Source organism: Bubalus kerabau, chromosome 23 (genome assembly GCF_029407905.1).
Source record: "Bubalus kerabau isolate K-KA32 ecotype Philippines breed swamp buffalo chromosome 23, PCC_UOA_SB_1v2, whole genome shotgun sequence".
Lineage (NCBI taxonomy): Eukaryota > Metazoa > Chordata > Mammalia > Artiodactyla > Bovidae > Bubalus > Bubalus kerabau.
This window is the reverse complement of record NC_073646.1, coordinates 22,911,963-22,937,369: the sequence shown is the minus strand read 5'-3', so window position 1 is coordinate 22,937,369 and position 25,407 is coordinate 22,911,963. Positions and strand designations below refer to the sequence as shown.

General features: G+C 42.2%; 1 protein-coding gene across 1 annotated transcript in view; it reads right to left on the bottom strand.

The window, feature by feature from the left end:
• The window catches only part of CACNG3 (calcium voltage-gated channel auxiliary subunit gamma 3), a 97,899-nt gene extending 74,078 nt beyond the window's left edge, over positions 1-23,821 (bottom strand). The window contains exon 1 of the mRNA XM_055561599.1: positions 23,611-23,821. Within this exon, the coding sequence (XP_055417574.1) occupies positions 23,611-23,821 (211 nt within the window). The remainder of the gene's footprint in view (positions 1-23,610) is intronic.
• Between the last annotated feature and the right edge of the window lie 1,586 nt (positions 23,822-25,407).

Genomic DNA, 25,407 nt, shown 5'->3' with positions numbered 1-25,407 from the left:
AACCAAGTGAAATTAACTACAGTGCAACTGGCAACAATAAGAAAGTTCAAGCAGCTTCTAATTGCAAATCAATACCTTCCTCACATACAAACTACTTAGAATATATCCTGAAAAAGGTACCCGTTAACATTAGCAACCAAGAATATAAAAGCTACCTGAAAATAATATATACCCAATCAATGCACAAGCTTAAATGAGGAAACTGGCACAACTTCTCTAAAAGACCTTACAGGAAATGTTAATACATGGGAAATTTATTACCTTTTTGTTGAGGAAGATTTAGTGTTCTGAAGATGTCGATTGTGCCCAAATAACTCTATTAATTAAATTTTCCTTAATATTCCATATCTCTGGCAACTTGACAGAATGGTCAGAAAATTCACTGAGAAAAATCAGAAGAACTGAAAACGTACTGGAAAAGAAGCAGAGAAGAACTTCGCAGGTGGTCCAGTGGCTAAGACTCCCAATTCAGGGTGCCAGGGCTCGATTCCTGGTCAAGGAACTAGATCCCACATGCTGCAACTGAGTTCACATGCTGCAGCTAGAGGTCCCGTACACCGCAACTAAAAAAGATTCCCAGTGCTGCAACTAAGACCCAGCCTGCACCTAAATAGATATTTTTAAAAAGGTAATCAAGCCACTCTTAGGGAAAAAAAGGCAGCATAATAAGGAAGCACATGCCCTTCTGGTAATAAGAATCTTAAAAACCTGTGGTATTAAGTCAAACAAAAGTATGATAGAACCTCAGAAATAGAAGTATCAAAGTAAAGAATATAAAGTCCAGAAGCAGATACAGATTTGTTTGTGTGTGTGTGTGTGTGAACTGAATCGAAGAAAAAGGCCATAATTCAATGTGGATGAACTATTTTATAAATAGCTTAATTTGCAGTTTAAATATCTAGGGAAACTTTGTGTCCAAGTTCTTGAGATTCTCTTATCTGCCAACAACAAAGCCAGAAAGAAATTAACATGATGGTAGCTTCCAGGAATCAAGGGTTCAGGACCAGCCTGCAATGAGTCCAGTAAAGTCTGCAGGCTTTTAAAATATGCACTAAACTCTCAGGGTATGTAATTGCAGGGTTAGAAAGGATGGCTGTGGGAACTTCCCTGGTGATTCAATGGCTAAGACTATATGTTCCCAGTGCAGGGGGCCCAGGGTCGATTCCGGGTCAGGGAACTGGATCCCACATGCTTCTATTAACAGTTCTCATGCCCCAACTAGAAGTTGACATTCCTCAACTAAAGATCCCACAAGCTGCAACAAAGATCAAAGATCCCACGTGCCTCAACTAAGACCTGGCACAGCCAAATACATAAATAAAGTAAAGTAAGAAAAGAAAGGGTGGGTGTGGGATTTTAGACCCTGTTCCACTATTTACTTGATGTTTGACCTAGAGCAAATCACTCAATTAACCGGAACATCAATTTTCTCATCCAAAAATGGGGCTAATGCACCCAGGTCCTGACTCATTCGTAAGGCGGTGAGGGAAACTGAAGTCTATATGAAAGCCCTCTGTAACAGTGAAGTGTTGGGTGACAGTGGACATCTAGTAGCCCCACTCTAACTTAGGGTGGTGTCACAGAAAATGGGTTAAGAGCCCATGCTGTGGTGAGAGGCTGCCTGTGTTTGTTACATTGTGGTTCCATCATCTACCACCTGTCTGATTTGAAGACAGTTCCTTCACCTTTCTGAACCTTGCTTTTGTCATTTAGCAGCTGTGGGTTCTTGATAAAGTTATTTATGTTGGTGTTGTTTAGTCGCTAAACTGTGTCTGACTCTTCTGTGACCCCATGAACTGTAGCCTGCCAGGCGCCTCTGTCCATGGGATTTCCCAGACAAGAATTCTGGAGTGGGTTGCCATTTCCTCCTCCACAGGATTTTCCCTGACCCAGAGATTGAACCCGAGTCTGCTGCATTGCAGGCAGCTTATTTACCACTGAGCCACCAGGGAAGCCCCAAGTTACTTAACCTTACTGTATTTTGGCTTTGTTCATCATTAAAAGGGTGATATCCATAGCACCTACCCCAAAGATTGTTCCAAGTAGCAAATTAAAAAGCACGCATGCTGCTTAGACCAGTGCCTGACATGTAGTAACTGATGCTTGTTGTTCATCATCATAATTATCTCTGGGATCTATGCCTCTCCTACTCCAAGGTTTGACCACATAAATCAGTCAGCCCTTTGGGACACCTTCTCTACAGTGATTGGCTCAGTAACAGACATGGAGCTTATCAGAGCCAATGAAGTGCAATGAGATTTACACTTGCTGGGCAAGAATCTCATACTCTTTTGCTGAGTTCAAGCAAAGACACATTCAGCCCTGAGAGTTGCTGTTCTGTATCTGTCTCTGAGTCTCTAATCCATTACTCTCAAATGGAGTCAACAGAGAAGAAGCAGAAGAAAGAATGGCAAGAAAAATAGCATTACTTGTGAATTCAGTACATCAAGCCATACCTTTACTGTCCAAGCATGTGACCTGGTAGAATCTCTCTCTCTCTCAGTTAGAATTGGGTTTTCTGTCACTTGCAATTGAATGAATTCTAAGTGATACAACAGTGTTATTGGACTGTGATGACCTCAAACCAAATGTTCCCAGGTTCTCCAGAAAAGAACAGATTTGGTCATGTTAGTAACAGAAACTCAACACTTTGTATGTTTTTCATCCTCAGTGTCTGGTCACACAATTATGTATGACAATCCTTTATCCAAATGATGGGCATGTAAAGGATAAAAACAACACTGCCCTTTTCCAATTCTGGTTGAGAGCATGGGGCTTGAAACAAGTCAAGAGCTCCAAGCTCATGACCTTCAAGCAGCAGCCCCAGGGCTGGAATGGAAATTAACCGGAAACCATCATTTCAAATTTCAAAAGGTCACCATTATGAAAAGATTCTTTAATGTTCACCCCAAATCAGATGATAAGTAAGCAATGGAAGCAGATGGGGTTGAAACAATGGTTTCACACTACTTGCTTTCCACGACCCAGTAAACTCTATCTGTCCCCAGTTAGATTGGCAGTGACCTCCTGATGTTGAAATCAGACTTTTAACATCAGTTAATCTGTCACGCAGAACCTCATTGAATGACCTGTCCAGGGTGACTCTATTAGAATTAGCAGAGGTTGGAAGGCACACATTTGTTTTCTGATCAAAAAGCCTAGCTACATACATGGAGAAGTAATTAGACAAGACATCTCTTACAAGATCAAGATGAGTGTATTCAATGACCTTCTTAACGCCCCCAGCTGAATGTTAGATGAGAAGCTGTAAACTCAACCTGTTAAAAACTGTTTAGTTTTTAACACCATCTTCCTGTACAAAATTTCCATCAGTAAGAGGTATCATTGCTCATCCAAAGGTGAAGCCAGAAGCACAAGAATCCCCTGACTTTATTTTTCTTCACAATTGACAAGCAACAAATAGGAACTTCTGTGGATTCCAGCTTTTACACACCTCCCAAAGTAATGTGATTCCCCATCACCAATAGGGGAAATCCATCATTGCTCCTGGATTATTGCATTAAAGCTTCTCAACTGGCCTTCTATTCTCCCATCCACTGTCCACACTGCATCTGCAACGGGCCTCAAAAATGAAAACTTTATCATCTCAGATTTTTTTTTTCTTACTATTCATCCATTTATTTATTTTTTGGCTGTGCCAGGTCTTAGTTGCAGCAGGCAGGAACTTAGCTGTGTCATGTGGGATCTATTCCCCTGACCAGGGATCAAACCCAGGGCCCCTGCATTGGGAGCACAAAGTCTTAACCACTGGACCACCAGGAACATACCTCATATAAGTTTTTCTAACTCTCACTTTAAATTTTCCAAAGGATTCCTGTTGCACCTAATACACTCTCCCCAGATTTGCATGACTTGGTCCCTGCCGTTCTGTGCACTCGCCCACCTATGAATGTGTACCTCTCTGCAACCATTACTGAGTGTTTTAGTTCCTCTGTGGTGCCAGCCTCCAGACATCCATACGTGCTGTTTCCTCTTCCTGGAGCACTGCTTCATCCTTTCATTTTCTAACTCACATTCATCCTTCAGTTCTTGTGAGAGTTGTAGTTTTTATCTTGGAAAATTCTTAGACCAGGGAGGCAGCTTGGTAGTTAAGCGGGAAAGCGATATGATCATATCTTTTTAGTTCTAATTCTGTCTTTGACAATAGCTAACTGTGTGGCCTTGGGCCAGTTACTTAGTCTCTCTGTGCCTAAGTTTTCTTATCTGTAGAATGGTAATGAAAGCTTTGATAAATGGATCAAACGCGATCATGTAAATGACTTGGCATAGTGGCTGGCTCATAAACTGTCAGACGATGTTAGATATTATCATTATTTTATGCGCCATACATGGGTGACTCCAGAGGTTCTGTCTTTGGTTCTATTCTATTCTTTTTCACAGCCTTATGGGAGGCTATTATTCTCATCCAAGTCTCTACGCTTTGCCTCTGATGATTTGCAAATGTTTATTTCCAAATCAAACTTCTTTCCAAACTTCTAGTCTCTCACCGGGGTTTTTGCAATAGCACTCCCGCACCCGCTCCCTGTTGCCCTCTTTCATCTGTAAAATCTGTTCCCGCATGACACCCGACTACAATTTTAAAAACATCAGTTTACATCGCATTACTCCTCTGCTTAAAACCTTTCAATGTCATCCTATTATCTTTCGATCAGGGCTATCAACCCCCGCTCTGTTGACACGTAGAACTAGAAAATTCCACTGTGGGGGCTTTCCTGTGCATTGCAGAGCATTTAGCAACATCCCCTGATGCCACAAGATGCAGGAGTACTCCCCCACACTCCTACCAAGTCGTGATGACCAAAAATGTCGCAAGACTTTGCCAAATGTCCGTCCCATGGGGAGCAAAATTATACCATATTGAGAACCGCTACTTAGCTTAAATTTTTTATAATTGTCAAAGTCATTCCTGAGTCACATGCTCATCCAGAGGGCCAGGCTGGAGTCAGTTCCTCTCAAATCATGTGGACAGAGGATAGAGTGATAGGGTGACATGGTAACCCCAAAAAGAAAATCAGAGTACTTTTACCAGAAGAAGTGGGGTGGATGTGGGGCTGGTAAAACAACATGCAAACAAGAACAGCCGTTTCTGGAAGCATCCCCAAGCCTCCCTCTGATTTCCCATTTTTCTCTTTGTTTCCCAGTGCCTAGCACTAGGACTGGGCACAAGAAATATGTGTTCAGTGACTGTCCCAGTAGTCCCTTCCATTTCTGAATTTTTTCATCCTCACACATGGTCTCCTTTAATTTGAGGTAGAAGACAGACAATTTATCAATTTAAATCTTTACCCACAGAATCCTGAGGACTCACAGCTCAGTTTTCCTGCCCTCTGCTTTGTCTCACATGTAAGGAATCACACCACAAATCCCGAGCTTTCCCTTCTTTGTGAGGACGTGGCTAAGCTTTGTCAGTGTTTGTGAACAAAGACACAAGACCCGGTGAATCCTTCAGGCCCTGTCAAACTTGATACCAGCAGGGTTGCATTTTAATCAAAGACACCTCTTTCAGCGCCTGCTGAAATCTCACATTGCCTCTTACATCCCAGTGATGGGGGAACAATGGCTGAGCTTAGCTGCAACTAAAGAGGACTCAAAAACAGAGAGACCAGAATGTGCCAAGAGACCATGGTTTAGGTCCCAGTGGAAAAGAAAAGACAGAACTAGAAGGAAAGCTTCTGACAAAAGTGTGAACATGGCTTCTTTAGTTTCTCTCCTCGACCACTTGAAGTTTGTCAACAAGAGTAAAAGTTTATCTGTAAAGAGATTCTGGTGTGTTTTGGTCTCAGGACTCCTATTATACTTGTGCACATTATTGAGATATTTCTGTGCATTTAATCTAACAGTATTTCCTGTATTAGAAAATCAAACTCAGAAAAATTCATATTCATTTGAAAACAATGATAGACCCAATTGCATGCTAACATAAATAGCATATTTATATGAAAATAGCTTTATTTTCTAAAACAAAAAACATGAGAAGAGTGGCATTTGGTTTTACATTTTTGCAAATCTCTTTATTGTCTGGCTTGATAAAAAAAAAAGAGGTAGGTTCTCATATATGCTTCTGCATTAGATCTGTTGTCAAATGTTTTGTTGAAATATATGAAGAACACCTAGCCTCATACAAATATGTGGTCTGCAAAGATCAATGAATTTGAATAGCCTTTGAAGATGATCACAGATATCTCCTTTGATAGTACGCCAAAACTCATCAAGCAGTTTTTTTTTTTTTTTCTTTTAAACGGCCAGTTGCAATGTGGAGTTTGAAAACATATGCCTTAACTTTTTATGCTCTAGTACATTAAAATCCATGGTTCTTTCTAATCCTGTATTTTGAATGAATCATTTATCCAGGGATCATTTTTAACATCATGCATTGGTCATTCGGGAAATATCAGCTCACTGAGTTATACAAACCTTCCAAATTTGGCACATTTCATTACAAATAGAAAAAAAATTGCATTCACTTATGGGGGCAGATAGAAACAAAATTGTAATTTTACTTGCAACCTTGAATTTTTTTCCTTGGCAATAAACACTGTCAGTTGCTTTCCTTGAAGTGACAGGCTCACTTAGCTCATTTTCAAGAAAATGTCTGCCAAACACCCAAGTCTGAATAACCATAATTTGCCTGTCAGTCATCCTTTCAAGTAAATAGGGTGTTTCGTGGGGGAAAAGCAGCTAGTTCAGCTCGCACCTCAGTGGCACAAGTGGCTTTGCTGGAGACCAGTGGTGGCCTTTGGTTTATGGTGGAAGTACTTTACCTGTCCTTCCCGTGTTGTTACATACAAAGTGAAACTAGCACTTCCTTTCACTGTGAGTGGGTGGTGGTAGTGAACACAGTGACACCCGGAGCTACTTGGCGTATTGCCATTATTCCAGACTCCAGGAGTGTTCTCCACCTTTGTTTCTGCATCATCTGTGCAAAAGTCAATACAGTGAAAAAGGCAAATCACATTTTATTATCACTATGAAATAGTTTTGACTTTGCAGACCCCATGAAATGATGTTGGGAGGCTCCGTAGTTAACAAAAGACATTTTGAGAACTCTTGACAGCAGCAGCCTTAAGGATATCAGTTTTCAGATTTAAAAGACCCGGAGTTCAATCTCACTTCTACGACCACTCACTAGTTGTGAGAATCTGAACAATTACTTCTCTGAGTTCCATTTGTTCATTGGCATGTGTGTGCTGAATTGCTTCAATCGTGTCCAATTCTTTGCAACGCCACAGACTGTAGCCTGCCAGGCTCCTCTGTCCATGGGATTCTCCAGGCAAGAATACTGGAGTGGGTTGCCATTCCCTTCTCCAGGGTATCTGCCCAACCCAGGGATTGAACCTGGGCCTCCTGCATTGCAGGCAGCTTCTTTGCCATCTGAGCCCATTTGCTCATTGGTAAAGTGGGTATAAATACCCCACAGTGCTCTTGAGAGGACTAAGGGAGATAATGCATACAGGTACTCAGTATGCCCTTGCTACTGTTATGTATTAAGTGCTAATGGTTCCTCACTGTGGCTCAGTGGGGGGATATTCTAGAATACATATTCCCTGACATTTTGACCACGTACATCAACAAGTATGAAAGGAATCAGGTCCATGATGTATCACCAAAAATCATGAATTTTGTTTCTTGATAGGGTCTGCATCAGCTATATCATTGGCTTTGCCTCAGGAAAGCCAAGACTGAAAATTCTTGGGGACTAACAGTACAGTGGTAACTATAACCTGGGTGAGTCCTTGCTGTTGGCAGAACAGTGCCAATGGGCAGATTTTGTCTGATCTGTTTATCACAGGAGGGTGGTAACAACCAACACCAAGTTAGTACTCCCGTGTGCCAGGCACTGCTCTAAGTGCTATACAAGGACTAGCTCATTAAATCCCTGAAACAACTTTATGAGTAATAATCACCACTTTACAGATGAGGAAACACAAAGAGAGATTAGTGGACACATCCAAAGTTATATAACTCTATGCGGTTGACCTGGGATTTGAACCCAAGTAGTCTAACTGTAGGAGCTGAGTTCTTAACCACTACCCTGTACTGAGGAAACAGGAAAAAAAAAAAAAAAAAAAGAAGGCTGAGTGATTTTTCCAAAACGTTCCTTTCCCTGCCACAGGGCTTCTGTTTAAAAAGCCTAATTTTGCTCTTAAATGACCTGTTAGAAAACTCTTTGAGTCAATCAGAAACTCCAGGAAAAATAAAAACTGTAGCAAATAATACATGGCATGATTTTGAACAACTAGTTGAGTTGTAGAAAGGAGACTCCATAAGGACATTTATCTTTGAATGACTCAGACTGCAATGACATTGAAACCATAAAAAAAAACATGTAATCCTAGAAAACAACTTAGCTTTGTATCAAACATTGTCTACATAATCATAATAATGTTCATTTGTTTTTCAAACTCCAGAATCAATCTATAGCCCCAGCATGGAAGACATTAGCATATTTATAGAATAGAATGCAAATGGAGTGAATCTTGACCATGAAAAAGTCCAAATATAACTGACAGACATGGGTGGGTAGGAAGGAGGGTATATGTACATCCTCATTCTGCAAAGTGGGAAGCAAAGATGTTCTTCCCAAGGTGGCTGGAAAAAGAAATGAAGATTAATATTATTTTTAGAAATTAGAAAGATAATCAATACAGAGGGTAGAGTGAGTTAGCTAAATCCTTGCCTATTATGGCAGGAAGTCAATAGATTATAAATCAAAAAATGTTTATAATATGTTTATCAAAGAAGAAACATACTATTTAGAGATGTGGATGTAACCATCAGAGGAACTGAATCAGAAATGTTTGTTTTTTTTTTAAAAAAAGCTTGCTCTAAGGAGTAGTACTTGAAGTGGGGAGGGGTGAAGCCCCTTGAAGTACATGCTTGTCATTAAAAGCCCTTCTGTATGATTTGATTTTTAAAAATAGTGTGCATGATTAAATATCTTAATAGATTGTAAGATACCATTTTAAAGCTTTTGAGTAAATTATGAATAATTTGAACTGGAAGAGAAAAATATATGCTTTCTAATCTCCTTGACATGGTAGACCAGAAAAAAAGGGAAATAATATTTATTAGAGATTCATCAAACTGAAGTAGCAATAGTTTGGGGGTAAGGGGATGAGATTGCTGTAAGAGCCCAGGGGAAAACTTACCTTGTCTATTTTATTTTAAAAGTTGATATTGAGGATATGTTTTTCTATGACCTTTATATTCAAGGTGTTTTAATTAGGAAAATACAATAGGAAAAATATGCCACTCAAAAGAACGTGACAAAAATCAAATATCCAAGATTATTTGTTTTTTAAAAAGTTCAAAGAATTTCGAAAAAGAGACAGATGTGTCATCAATTAGTCTCCATAGACCTTTAGGTAGACTGTTTTTCTGTTCTCTTTCCTCTCTGCTGAAGAATAAAAAGCCATGGGCTCTGAATTCATTTCTACTCCAGCCCCCAGCACCTGGCAGAGGTCAGTTCTCCTCTGTGTGCCCTCCACAAGTTTCTTCGTGCGTTAGACAAATGTGTTCTGAGCACATATTGTAGGCCAGGCACCTTGGGGACACACAAGCCCTAAGAGAACATTGCCGTGACAGTGAATAGTCCCCCTGCCTAATCCAGGATCCCCTGGTCTATGTCCCGGGAGCATCCTGAACTGTTCATCTAGGTGCACTCAGCATCTTTCCTACACAATTGTGAACTTGTCTATTTTCTGCTGAATCCTGGGCACCCAGAACAGTGTCTGGCACATAGTAGGTGTTAAATAAGCCCTCACAGAGCAGGAGGCAGACTGGAGGTTCCCTCAAATGCAAACCACCTACTTCGAAGTGTCTTATTGTCTCTCCAGGCTGAGAAGAGGGACCAGAGCACAGGAGAAGATGCCAGCCTGACGGGGATAATCTGTGAGTCAGGAAGGGGTTACCCAACAGGAATGATGACTCCAAGAGCTTTGTAAGATCCGGAAAGCATTAGAAACTTCCGCATCATTGTCATTTAGTTTAAACCCCATTTCCTCACAGTGAGAAATACAATGCTGAAAACAGTGAGGGACCGTAGCTTGTTTTCAGAAGAAGGAAAAGGAGGCTGAAGAGATGTTATTCCACTGTGCCCAGTCTTAGAGAAGCATGAGGACCGGGTGGGGTGAAAGTTTTAAAGGTTAGAGCTGAAGTTCTTGCCTGGTGGAAGCAAGAAAGGTCACAGTTCAAAGTTCTCCTTCTGTCAAGCAGCAAATAATGCAGGTGAGAAGACCCAGACACGGCAAATCCAAGACTACATCATTCCTGGGATTCAACTCTTTCAGGGACTTCCCTGGTGGTCCAGTGGTTAAGAATCCGCTTTGTAATGCAGGGGATGTGGGTTCGATCCCTGGTCAGGGAACTAAGATTCCACATGCCTTGAAGCAACTAAGCCTGCCCAGTGTAACTACTGAGCCCAAGGACCACAGCCAGAGAATCCATGTGCTGTAATGGAAGATCCTGTGTGCCACAACTAAGACCCCACACAGCCAAAGAAGTAAATTAATTAAAAACTCTTCCAAAGGCTTCCAGTTCACTCAAAGTCCAAGTTCTTACTACTTCCTTCCGACCTCCATCTCTCTCACCTGTTCTCTCTTCCTCCTCACCCATCCTGTCCAGTCACACTGACTTCCTTGCTCCTTAAACACCCAAGGCACCTCCCCTCTCAGGGCCTTTGCACCTGCTGTTCCTTCTGCCTGGCAGGAACGTTCTTCCCACCTGACTTGGTTCCTTACCTTTTTCAAATTTGGGGCTAAATGTCACCTTCTCAGGGAAGCTGACCTTGACCATGCTGTTTACAATTTCACCCTCCTCCCCCACCCCATTCTTCTGCTTGCTTTAAGAGAGTTTGGAGAAAGTCCACGGTCTTGGGCTAAGACTCTCCATTTCCTATGCTCAGCCCCAGGGACTCCAACTGGAAAATCATCTTTGGGGGTGGCCCAGAATGAATTTTCCTTGGTTCAGACCTTATTATCTCTTAGAACCCAACCCCTGCCATTTCCCCACTGCTCAGAGCTAAGCCATCACTCAGCACAGAGTGAAAAAGCAGAAAAGAGCAATTATGATGCTGTGCAGCAGGCCTTTGACTCAGATTAACATCATTGCCTGTTGATTTGATCTTTTTCTTTTTCTCTAAACACTTAAGGCATTTTGATTGCAAGCCAGATTCATCTTTGGTGAAAAGCAATATTTTGAAAAGCCGGGACTTACTTGGTAGTACATATTTTAAGACATTTTAAGTTGATAAACAGCTAATTGGTTCTGCCGTCCTGTGATTTGCAAAGGGTCAGAATGATTTGTTGTAAATATGCATCTGTATTAATGGCTCAATGCCAAAATCAATTTCCACAGGTGACAGTAGAATTTTGTAATAGATGAGGTGATGGAAGACACTTCAGCTGTTACCCATGAGGTTCAGAGTCACCTTAATTTAACAGGTAGGCATTATTGTATTCCAAGGCAGCTATGCATGATGCTGAATAGCATACGCTGCAGAATATAGAGTGGTGGAAATTCCATTTCCTAAATATGCAGGTAACCAAATATATACAGAATCTGAAGCACAAGGAGTAGAAACAGTGCCTGCCGGATCTGTACACAATATGTCTCACACAACATGTATTTTCTTTTTCCCTTCCCCAAGTTTGCACCCAGGATATGGAGGGAAATTTTAAATGAGACAGTTAAAATATTATGGATCATCTTTGAGGGGAAAAAAAATGAAAAGTGAGCTATGGACAAACAATATTGAGATCTTCAAGTCAGACTTGCTCAAAATACAGACTGTTGAATTATCATTCATTGTGGCAGGGATTATAGGATACATTATTTTAAAAGTAGTTTGTAAGCACTTAATGGCAGAACAATGATTGTCAGGGATTAGCATGGATTCACTCAGAGAAACTCAAGGTAATGAAATTACTTACTCACAAGCAATAAATTCAATGTATATTTATTAAGCATCAACTGTGTGCCAGGCTTTTGTTCTAGGCACTGGTTCAGGGAAATGTGGTGGATAAAGTGTCCGAGAGACTTCCCTAATGGTCCAGTGGTTAAGAATCTGCCTTGCAATGCAGGGTATGCAGGTTCGATCCCTGGTTGGAGAACTGAGAACCCATATGCCAACTAAACCCATGAGTCACAACTACTGAGCCTGTGTGCCACAGCTAGAGAGAAGCCTACCTCCCACAACACAGATCTTGCATGCTGCAAGTAAGGTTTGATGAAGCCAAAAATAAATTAGCAAATATTTTAAAAGGAGGAGACATATGTTATATGTTACACATACTCCATGTGTTATATGCTACATATATGCTATATGTTACATATTCTCCAAAAAGCATATGTGATAGATAACATGTGATAGTATTTCTTACAACATGAAAATTAAAAGGTGGATCGACGGTGTTAAGTCTTGCTGCCCCAGGCTCACCTGAGCAGCCTATTGTGAGCCCACTCACGCCCAAGGTCACTAAGAACTAGAGCTGGTGGTACAATAGTCTTTGGCGTGTCTGATGTGACTCAGGTGCTCTTCAAAGATGTCTTTAGCCTTGGGTACTGTGTGAGAATCAGGCTGCAGACCCTAAGTACCAGAGTTACCTAAGTCAGACACCTTGACTCCTCCTGCCTGACACAGAATGTAAAGCTCAAAGAAGTCAAATAAATGATGTGCCCAAGTCTAGTCCTCAGGAAGTGGGACACCCATGAATCTAATGGCTCTCTTAAGTTTGCAAACACCACAAATTCAAGGTAGAGGATGCAAGAGTCTCCAATAGTTTGCTCATCTGCCTCTAGTCAAACTCTGGAAAAGAAACATTGCTCTTATTCCAAATGCTTGGTGTTGCCTTTTTATTTTTTTCAACTTACCTTTGATTCAGAGGTGGTGTTTCTTCAGAACCTATTGCTACCATATCTCAGTCTCACTAACTCTGCCACATCTTTCCCTTGATCTTGCTTCTGGCTTTGTAATAAAAGTTGGCAAAGGCTGGGTTAATTATTTTTCACCACAGTTCCATCTGTTGAATGGTTCAGAGCCATGACGAACATCAAACTCTCCTGGATACAGGAGTGGGAAGGTTAGAGAAGCCCAGCCCACCAGGCCTTGAATCTTATATTAAGACAGTGCAGTGTGGAGATTAGGGTGAATTTTCTGGTTCAAGTCCCAGCCCTGCCACCACCTCGCTGGTGATCTTCAATTGTCCAAGCCTCAGTGTCGTCATTGGCGGGAGAGGCCTGCTGGTTGTCCCCAGGGCTATTACGAGAATCAGTCCCTTCTGTTTACACTAAGTGCTTAGCCAAGCAGTTCAGTTCAGTTGCTCAGTCATGTCCGACTCTTTGAGATCCCATGGACTGCAGTGTGCCAGCATCCCTGTCCATCACCAACTCCCAGAGCTTACTTAAGCTCATGTCCATTGAGTCGATGATGCCATCCCATCATCTCATCCTCTGTCAAGCAGGTAGAGTACAGTAACGAAAGGCAACACAGGGTGGGATTGGAATTCCAGTTCTGCCTCTTATTAACCATGTCCCTTCTGGGTCCACATCCCTTCATTTGTAAAATGGGGAGAATAGTAATGGCTACCTTCTGAAGAATGCATAAGGATTAAATAATGTTTGTCAAGTGCTCACTTACAACAGTGCTTGGCGTAAAGCATGTGTCTGTTAAATAAATAAATAAATGCTCAGGAGTTAGCCCCTAAATGAATGCTCAATCTGCTCCAGTAATCATAGCTTCGTGCACAGAAGGTGTTCATTAAGTGTTAGCTAATTATTATTTTACTATTTCCTTGGCACTTCTTTCTGGGATTCTCATGACCCATTCTCTCCTTCAGCAACTTCCTTAGAAGCATCCTCCAGGGTCCACCTTGATATCTCACCTGCTTACCAATCCCAGAAGGAAGGGCAGACCTATCCTGGAAGCAGGCCCTTTTGTGGGACCCACAAACCCAGGAAGTAGCCTACTGATGTTGACTCTCCATCTTGCTAGGAGCTATCTAAGCCAGATAGCTTCTAGCACCAGACGTTTCTGTTCATTTGCATCGTTTTGGAGCAAGCCTTAGTAGACTTCAAAATGGTATTTAAATCCTGAATTCTTTCTCCTCTTCAGTTCTCTTTTTTTCTGGTTGTTGTTGGTCTTGTTGTTTTTAAATTTTCACAAGTTCCTCTGATCCATGGGGCTTCCCTGATGGCTCAGATGGTAAATAATCTGCCTGCAATGCAGGAGACCCGGGTTTGATCCCTGGATTAGGAAGATCCCCTAGAGAAGGGAATGGCTACCTACCCTAGTATTCTTTCCTGAAGAATCCCATAGACAGAGGAGCCTGATGGGCTATAGTTCATGGGATCAGAAAGAGTCAGACGACTGAGCAATGAACACTTTCACTTTTTTTTTTCCCTAATCCTTGCCCCATAGTATTAATGTTACTTAGAGGGGTTCTGTCAGTTTCCCTCTTTGTAGTCATCTGGGGTTTCTCTGCCATTTCTTGTTTACTCTTGTGTCTTCAATTACCACCGATGCCTAGATGATCCTAAGTATCAACCCAGGTTTCTTCTCTGCCCTAAACTCTGTATTAGTGATTCTTAACACTTTGGGAGAATGAAACTACTTCTAAAAAAGTGCCCATTCATATAATATTTTTCATGGAGTTTCATAATCATATGAACATTATTCTTGGAACTATACAGATGAGTAGCTCTGTCTAGATTTTCAATACCAGCTGCCTCTTGTGGACTTAATTTCTTCACCCTCACTCACCCAGTAGCCATGTCTGATTGAGTCTACTTCAGTCTGCCTCTAGGATCTTTTTTTAAAATTTCTTCATAGCCGCCAGAACACAGGTTACCAAAGTTTTCTTCTCTTGCCAGCTCCAACAGATGTTTTTCCTTACATACCTTGGCAGGGGCTGTCTTCCTTAGATACCATTAGAGAGGGGAAGATCTCATTGACTTTCTTTCAAACTTTTCATGGCTCAGAAAGAGGACAAGGACTGCCTGGGCAAAGAACTAAATGAGAGTTCTTCAGGAAAGAAGAGAGGACAGAATACCTGAATACCTGATCAGATGAACAGTCTATGATAAAGGCAATGTAGTACCAGGAAAAAAGAAAGAAATTTGACACTCTTGGGAATACAAAGGGTACTTCTCGAAATAAATTGTTATTGTAGATTCCTACATATCTCTGCAGTGAGGTGTAGCAGGGATTGGCAAACTACTTTTTCTTAAGGGGCCGGACAGTAAATATTTTAGGCTCTGCAGGCCAAGCAGCAAAATTGAGGATACTATATAGGTATTAACATAACAGGAAAGAAAACAAATTTCCATAATTTAAAAATATACAACACTAAGAGTTATATAAAGCTGAAATTTGAATTTCTTATCATTTTTATGTATTGTGAAATATTTGGGGATATTGTTTAATTTTTTCTGCCATTTGAAAATGTACAAAATAGTCTTAGCTTTTGGATTGCACAAAAATAAACCATGGGCCAAATCTGACCCACTGGCTGCAGTTTCCCAACTCCTGAAATATAATTATGTATCATAGTACCTACATAGTACATCACTGAGTTTTCAACTTTTAGAATTTTAGAGACAAAGCGTGATGACATATTTCCTATTTATTGATAAGTCTCAACTAAGTGGCATATAATGAGGCAACTGTTTTATTTTGGCTTTCAACTGTGTTATGTCCAATCCCTCATTTTCTTAGTGATATTTTGGGCAGATTTCATACCTTTCCAGCCACTGTTGGTTGTTAAAACTTGCAACTGCATACCTGGTTGCAAGCTATTTCCCTACTCTTCCCTCTTTCATTTGGGAGTAAATTCGGTATGCTGTGGCCAAGAACAGGAAGGAAAAAAGGCCAAAATGCCACTTCATTTAGTGGGTGGATTTGCAAAGCATTACTGTTCATTTCTACTGTTCCTCCAGCTAACACTGATGGTCAGATTCTCCGCACGCAGGAGTCAACACAGTGACTTCCCATCAGAAGCATGTGCATTGGTTACTGGAGGCCCTGTGGACCTTCCACTGCAACTTCCTTCCCTGATGTGAGATACCTGAGTCTGGTCAGTCTTTGCCATCCCACCTTGGCTCCCATCACTGGCAGTGCATAGCCCTGTGCTGCTGGACCTGCAGTTGCCCCATACAGAACCCTTATGCTTTTAAAGGTCCGCCTCCCTTTGGATAGACTCAGTTCTGGATCAACAGGTGTGGTTTGGGGAGTGGCGCATGGACTGACTCTTAATCTCTGCTTGACCCCTTGGCCAGGCAGCCCTGTGCAGGGCCACGGACTGCAGGGCAATCTTCCTGAATATCATGTAGCCCTGTCTAGGGTCTACTTGCCTAACTGGCTATTCTCTTGGGTGGGATGTGGACAAAATGGCATAAGCTCTCAGGTATCCACCATAGATCCACTCAACTCATAAGACCTCTCCCTTCCGAACAGGCCACCCCACTGCCATTCTCTCTCTCAGCCCTGCTCTTGTCTTCTGACTTCCTTGCTAAAATATGCACATGAACAGATGCGCAGTCGTGCTGCCTCAGCTAGTATCCAATCCAGGAATGAGATGCCAGCTGCCCTCAGGCTTTATGAATGATTCTTCTTGGAAGCCACAGGTAACTCATCGGGGAACTAAAAGTATTGAAGGAAGGGTAGTAGTGTAAGAAAGCAAAATCATTTGTCTTAGAAAATGCATCTTGTCTAAAACGCATGAATCAAGGACTACTAGTCAACATATTATTTAGAGGCATGAAGGACATAAGACATAAATTAAGAACTAAGAAAGAAACAGGTGAAAGTGCTTGCTACTTTCGCTTCCTTGTTGTACAGATAAAGAAACTCATGCTCAGAGGGTTGGAAATCTCTGAAGTTGTATAGCCAGAAAATGGCAGGATTCAGGTAAGAAACCAGGTCTACCTGACCCCAAAGCCCCTGCTATTATCTAATATTCTTTGGGATCTTCCATAAATTATTAAAGGCCCATTTGTTTCTATATTGAAAAATGGGCTCTCGGCAGGGTCATAGAATGAGGGGGGAAAAATCAATCTTGGAATTTTCGTAGGCTTCTTTTCAATCTCAGAAACATTGGTTTTATTGGGAATACTTTCACATGTTAGGGTAGAATGTTCAATTGTTAAAAACATAATTCTCCTAAAATACACAGTGAGCTTATGTCAAATTTTATTTAATTCATCAGTGAAGGGAACCAGCAGAATGACAAAGCTGGCTCAAAGGAAGATGTTATGTTTTTTTTTTAGATGAAAAAAACTGAAATAATATTGTTAAGTTATATATAAAACTGACTAATGTCCTAGGGAATGGGCAAATTGTCCACAACATTTGGAGTTATCTCCTCTAATGAACAGAAACTATTTGTACCTCCACTGAATAAAAAGATAAATGTTCTTCTTCCTAAGTTTTCTACAAGTAAACATTTAACTATACAGCTAGGCCTGAATCTATAATGAAAGCTAAGTCAAACAAAGGTACATTTCCAGAGAATTAGATGACCACTTAAGTAAGCTTGTCAGACACTACCCTGTGATATTAAACATTAAAAGGGCATACCCATCTTTTTGCCTGATTTCTTGTTGTTGTTGCTTTTCTCCATATGTGCTGGTAACTCACACTAATCATCCACGCTACTAGCCCACATTGATCACCCAGCCTCGGATTGCAGGTCACTTGCCTTTATTCCAATCCAGAGATAACATCTCAAATGATGAAGCAAAAAGTATATCTGGGCTATCAACTTTCTCAGATGGGTAGAATGCTACAGTCAGAAGGTAGAAGTCTGGATTTGAGGTAGAAAAAAGAGCAATTCTTTCCATCGAGAATGGCATAGCTAAGAGTGAAATCCAAAAATATTTAACACTCAGTAGGACATAAGATGAGCCAATTAGAATTGATGCTTCTGTAGGCCTGGAACACGATCCTGATGGCCCTGCTGGGCCAGGTTTTTACTTTTTACTTGGTGGATCTAACGGATGTTTGAGAGGTTCGAGGAAGGGCTAGTGGTGGGGCTTTGGTGAGGACTGGTTTTATTGGGGATACTTTCACATGTTGGAGTATACTGTTCAAATTGTCAAAAACATAATTCTCTTAAAATACACAGAGAGCTCATGTAAAATTTTATTGAATTCATCAGTAAGGGGAACCAACAGATACTATTTATCAACAGATAAGGAAGTATTTCCATGTTTTAACATCTAGTATGGCTATATAAACATCTTCTGGCTGAATGTCAGTCATGCTCACACCTCAGCCTCTGCCACTTCCCCAAATCCTAACCTGCCCCCAAACACAGTCATGGTCAGTATCTCCCATCCTGCCTTAAGCCTCCATCCCATTTCTCTTTTGTCTGCCTCTTGGATTTTGAGATCAAGGAAGAAAAGTGGAAAGAAAGGAACAGGAAGGTCAGGAGTGGGAAAGAGAGTTCGGACGCATTCTGCACCCACATTTAAGGGGAGGTGCAGCATTAATCTAGGGCAGAGGAGAAGAAGGGACTACTTGGTACTGTTCCTAAGTTCTAGGGATATAGTAGTGCCCCCCGTAGACAAGAATCTCCACCTTATGGAGTTTATATTCTACTGGGGAGCAGATAGGAGATGTGAAAATTGTAAATTAGTATAGGTTAAAGCACCTAGAATTGGGCTTGGTACATAGGAAGTACTCATGTCCTTCTCCCATGTCTGTCCTCAACCACATCTTTGAAGCTTCCCCGAAGGCTTCTGAACACATAAATAAAGCTGGAACCCCATCTGGCTGAAAAAGTCAACCATCTGGAGATTTGGAAATATGGGGGAACTTCTAATGACCGGCTAATTTTTTTTCCAGTTTTTCAGCCAGATGTTTGATATCATCCAGGCCCATCTGTAGCAGAAACATCAGTTTCTTGAACTTCTTTTTCATAATTTTAAGTTCCCCCTTCTAAAATCCGAAGTGTTTTTTTTTTTTCTTAGTAGCAACTTTTTAATGAGTTGAAAAAGTGATAATTCACTTAATGAAGGACAACTTCATTAAGGAAAATATCAGAAATTAGGATTTAAAGGGCCTTTTAGATCATTTTCAGGGCTCAAAAGGCAACCCACAGGTCAAATTCAGCCATAAAGTGAGCTTGGTTTGGCTGGCACTGTGTGTTTAAAAAGTTAAGCCAGTTGCCCACATTTTAAAAGTCAGACGATTCAACATCTGGCTTTTTAAAATTTGGAGCATTGGGCCAAGTTTGGGATCCATTTTCCCAGAGTGAAAATCAACTCAAGCCACATAGCAATTGTTCCCAGTTGGCCACAGTCCCCACCACTCTCTGTTGCCACCACACTGAAACCAAGTTTCAGTTACTGGATATCTTCTCATGGGCTTCCCAGGTGGCACTAGTGGTAAAGAACCCGACTCCCAGTGCAGGAGACATAAGAGACACGGGTTCAATCCCTGGGTCGGGAAGATCCCCTGGAGAAGGAAATGGCAACCTGCTGCAGTATTCTTGCCTGGAGAATCCCATGGACGGCTCGTATGCACTGTTACTCCTCTTCTCACAACAAGATAACTGAGCTAAGAGGACTGTGAAATACTTGCTTCACACTTTACATTACTTGCCTAGTCCACAGGGATGTTTGGATTTGTTTCTTCCTAATCTTACCTGATGGAGAAGGAAATGGCAACCCACTCCAGTACTCTTGCCTGGAAAGTCCCATGGACAGAGGAGCCTGGTAGGCTAGAGTCCATGGGGTCGCAAAGAGTTGGACACGACTGAGCTACTTTACTTACTTACTAATCTTACCTGAAGCTCTCTCTTTAGAACTGGGTGAACTAAGTTCCAAAGGAGGAAATAACATACACAATTTACATATACAATTGCTGCGTGTACTAACATACACAACTGCTAGAGATAGGAATGTGATTAGCACCTGGTAGCATCCTTCCTACTAGGCCAGTGGTCTTTCTGTTATCTAAACACATCCCTTTGATTATATCTACAACTTCAAGAGGTTTCGTAATGAGAGAATCACATACTGAACATGTTCTCATTCAAATTCACATGTCGCCATTGAAAGCGCACAGCAGGTCGGGGCACTGACTGCCTTGTGAATGCCTAGCGTGCTTTCCAGCTAATGAGTCAGGCATTTGTTCTGGCTTCTCAGTGTGGGTGTCTCTACATAGGTCGATTGGTTTTTCATTCAAACAGTGTCCTTTACTGCCTCTGAGTTTTTGCCTGTCTGGTGGCTCCTACACCCCTGCAGATGCTGCACAAGCATGGTGGGATCTGGGGCTTCTGAATGGAAAAACCCATGTGTTTGGGTTCTCTCACAGGCTTATATTTGTACCAGTAGCAACTTATCCTCTGGAGCATGAATTAATGTTCTCTAGCAAGGGCTAGGTGGAGCCACATGGCTTAGGTGCAATAGTGTCTGCTGAGTTTAGGTATGAGACCTTGGGCAAGTTCTATAACTTCTCCAGGCCTCAGTTTTCTCATCTGTAAAATGAGGCTAATACTTATACCCACCACCCTGACAGCCTTTGAAGATGAAAGAGTTAATTTTTCAAAGTTCTTAGCACAATCCTAGCACATAATAAGTGCTAAATATGTATGATGTTCTGCTGAGTTACAGAAAGGAAAACTGGAAACATCTCTTCTCTCACTTGAGAGATGTGATCCTTCTTAACACACATGGTTATTCCCAGACCCATTGTAAATACTCAATGTGGTTTGGCATTAACATATATTGCTTGGAAGACTTTCAGAAAATTAAGATTCCAAGTGACCTACCGCAGACACATGGAGGCCAAGAACCTAGTTGTGGGGCCTTATTATCTACTTTTTAAAGCTCTCTATGTGATTCTGATGACTAGTTAAATCGGGAAACAATTAATGTAGTTATCTTATACTTGAATATTTTTGGTAGTAGACAACTCATAACCTCTGAAAGCTTCTTATGACATATTGGAGAGTTACTTATACTGAGGTAAAACTTGTTTTCCTCTAGCTCCTAATTCTATCCTCTTGAGACCACATAGAACATTTTGAGTCTCTTTTCCATATGACAGCCCTTCAGATATTTGCAGACAGCTGTCATGTCCCTCTGGAGCATTCTCTCCTTGTACGAAATAGCCACATTCTCTCATGACTCTTAAAAAAGTATGGATGCCCTCTCCCACCTAGTTATCTTTTGACACTTAAAGGGCCAGTAAAATGAAGATGCTGAGGCTTTGGAAGAGAAGAGATTATGGAGCAGGAGATGGCTGTACACCTTCATTCCAGCAGAAGATGGATGCTGCCTACTGCATCCGTGCATAAAGCAGATGCTCCTGCAAATTCCTTGAACACTTGATATGTTCATTGCATGAAGGAAAACCTTAGCTTCAGATTTCAGCTAGGCCTATTTTGGTGTTGATTATATGGGTGAGCACATAGCTAAAATTTCATTGTGATTCATTAAAGTTTGTGCAGCTCACTGTATTAATACTTCAAAAATGTAAAAAATAAAATACCTGGGTCACATTGCAAGGAGACTGCAAGAAAATTTTCTTAGAAGAATTCACCTGACCAAGAACATATCTTAGAATAATCCAATTTCTTCTTGATTCAAATCCTCACTTCTCCCACTAAGCCCACAGAATGCCTGGGTGGGGTTCCAATTCCTTGTACAAACTGTGGGTGTAGGACATGATGTTGGAGAAAAGTGAAACCATCAGTTGAGAAATTCTTAACAAGGCTTCAGGAATTTTAGGACCTAATGAGGGAGGCCCAAACTGGGGTTTAATTGTGTATTCCCAGATTTACATCAAAGAGGCAGAAAATTTGGAAATAAATGAAACATGGTCCACCTACATGCCATTTTTGGCTTGGAAGCCACCTCAGATTTTTTTATGTCATCCTTAGAATCACATAGACACCAAAACATCCACCAAATTTCAGCTTTATAAAGATGGCTCAATTCCTTATTGTTAACATCGAAAAGAGAATTATGGCATTTCCCTAAGGTAAATGACTTCACCATATCTGACCACAAATAATCACAGATATCAGATTTTTGTTAAAGTTTAGGAAAGAATTTCTGTCAGTACATTGGCTATAATAAGACCCTGGATAGTGCTAATTCATGAACACCTATCCCAAATTAATCATCTACCAGATTAATATGCTCAGGGTTGGATAGGTAAATGTCTTAGCCAAGGTCACATAGATAGTTTGCAGCATTACCAAGGTCTTCAGCCAGCAAGTGCAGTAATCCTGTTGCATTTAAAGTCATCCTTTCCTACCTGGGCTTCCCACCAGTTGCAAATTTGTGGTGGAGACAGAATCAACTCTAGTAGTGCTACAATCAGGAGAGCAGTTGTTCAGAGTGTCAGATCATGGGAGGAAGGCCAGGGAATGATGCAATATTATACTAGCAAGTGATGTCATAGCACGATTTCCTAAGCAATTTACGTAAATGCAACTTCTCAAGAAGCCCTGACAAATGCCAACCAGTGGGAATGCAGGCATGGAGAACCAATGGCAGGTAGGGAAGGAAAGCACACAGGAAACACAGATTTCCTTGCTCATCACTATGACAAGCTTCACAGATTCCTCAGAAGCCTGAAAAAACTCCCTTCTGCCCCTCTAATCCAGTTCCTTCCCCTCAGGCACACAGTCTCTAAAGAGCTTTGATTTCCTTCTCTATTTTTTGATTTATTCCTACTGACATCCAGGCATTGCCCAATGATGCTGAGAGTGACTTCTGGTGTTCTGAAGGCAAGTTTATAGCGAGACAGGCTTGACATTCTAAAATTAGTTTGTCCTCTTCATTGTAATTTAGAATGAATCTTCGATTTTTTGAATGAGAAGTGGTATGCTGTGATTCTTGAGAATCAGTCTTATGCAAATGTCATAGAAATATATGTTGGCTTTGCAAATGCTTTAGGGAAGAAGACAGGTGGACACTAAATACCTAGACCTCAGTTTTGTTTTGATCCCAAATGGAGAAATATGTATTAATGTTTTCATAAAATGTGTGTGTGTGTGTGTGTGTGCATGTAGAGGTTCATATAGGTTAGTCTGGAACTGATTGGCAATGGAAGTTCATGAAAATATCTAGTTAGACCAAACTCAGAAGTTAAACTGATAAGACTATGTTGTGAAATCAGGAAATAGCTGAGAGTATGCCAGGCTAGGTCATAATCAATCTATCTCTCCCCCTGCCGCTTTCCCTTCCTTCCCTTCCTCTCTTGTCACCTCTTCCCCCACTGAAATGCAATTTAAGCAGAGCCAGAGACCCCATCTGAAGCCAGAGATCAAAGCAAAGTAGTTCACAATATGCCTGGGGATCTTAGATTTGAAGACTTTTCTCAACTGCAGAAGCTTCCCGGAGAGCCACAAAATCTCATCTCATGAAGCTCATACCAAAAACAACGAACAAGACCCAACCCTTCATCCCACACTGCATTAGTCTTTCTTGGAACAGTCTGGACATCTGCAAATTCTTGGCAATAATTCGAACTATCCTCTTTCCCCATCACTGCCTCTGTCTCCCCAACCACACACTGGAATAGCAAAAAATCAGAAACTGGATTGTTTGGGGCCATTGAGAGGAATTAGTAAATACCTTCTAGGCAGCAGGTCCTCCACAGCCCGGAATGGGTCATTACTTCTTCATTCTTCCTGCTGGTTTCATTATCACTTGTAGATTTAGTCCTGCACACACCTCTGGAATATAACCAGTAGTCCGTGCCCACTGCAATGGTCATTAAACTAAAAGCTGCGAAGGCTCCCACAGTAGTGATCAACATCTGGACTCCTCTGTCACACATCCTCATAATTCTTCATGGTACTCTGGACGGCTGGGCGTTGGAGAGGGAGATTCAATGCCAGAGGGGGAAAATCACTCTGCAGCTGGGTAACCTAGGACAGGCTATTCCAAAAATTCGGGTCTCCTTTTGTCGGCATCCACAGGGACTTTGGGAAAGCTGGGTTTTCCTGTCTGGAGCTCTCTCCAGTTCCCTGGGTCGCCTATGGCCCTCGGAAGGGTGCAGGCTCCAGGGGGTTGGTCCACATCACTGCTGCCTTCTGAGGGTCCCTGGTTTCCTTTCATTCCTCGGGAGCTTGGTAAGGATGAGGGTCCGTGCAGGGCATGGCTCTGGAGCCTGGAGCTGCCAGCTCAATCTGAGATGCGCCTGGCTCCTCACAGCCCTGGGAGACTCAAGGCAAAGAAATCGAGAGAGGACTATGTGTGTGTGTGTGTGTGTGTGCGTGCGTGCGTGTGTGTGCGAGCGCGTGTGCTGGGGGTGAGGGCGGATGGCAAAAAATAGCACTGCTGGGAGGCGAGTCGCTGAGAAGAGTGTTCATTGCTTCCCCAGCCTCCCAGGAAAGCTCACCGCCTGCTCCCGACACCCCCGCTCAAACTGGAGAAAAGACAGTCCTGGGGCGGGGGCCGAGAGGTTTCATCGGAGGGCAAAGGTCCGCGGTGCTGAAGGGACAGCTCCCCGCCTGTTGCCCCGCCTCCGCCTTCCTAACGACCAGGCTTTAGGTCCGTGGTGCTGAAGGGACAGCTCCTCTGCTGCTGCTGCAACCCCGCCTTCCTAACGCCCTGGCGAGAGACCTGGGATACCGACGGGTGGGTCTTCCTCCCGCCCCTCCGAGGCCAGCCCACCTGCTCTTCTCAACCTAGTCAACCCACGCTCCGCGCAAAGTTTCGGGAGCCCAGGGCAGTCAGCGCCCCAGCTCCTCAGGCGCGCTGCAGCACGACCCGGTTCCCCCGCTCCCCGCTCCCGGAAGGGTTAAGGAAAGGGGAAGGGGAAAGGAGCCTGCAGCGCACTCTGGCGCTCTCTCAGCTCCCACCCGACGCGGCATTTCCCCCACCACCAATGAGCCAGGCAAGTTTGCCTTTTGCTGCGGGCACCGCTGGAGCCCATTGGGGAAGACCGAGTCTTCTTAAAGGGACCGGCGACTCGGGGCAACGGTTCTATGGCTCACTTGGGCAGGCAAAAAGTGTTGTCACAGGAACATCTGTGTATAGTCTGTCTCAATTTGGTTCCCCAGAAAAGAAACCAATATGTCTACCCTCCTTTCTCTGGAGCTCTGGTTTACAACGGAGACAACGTGCTCAGATCAGACCCGGAACTGTTCATATACATATGATCATATATTCCTAAAAGACAGAAGGAGCCAGAAGTATGCAGATTCTATTATGCACATATTAGGGATTTGGGCCCATGGAGTGTGAGATATTGATCTCCGAACACACATATATTTTAACAACCATACATTTTGCGGATGGTGGTGGTGATGGAGTCAAGGTGGGAGAGTCGCTGAAAATGTCAGATTCTCTTCAAAGGCCCCTTGGATGATCATTTGTTAACATCCACACAAGTTAGACAGGAAGCAAGTGAAGTTAGGTCTGCTT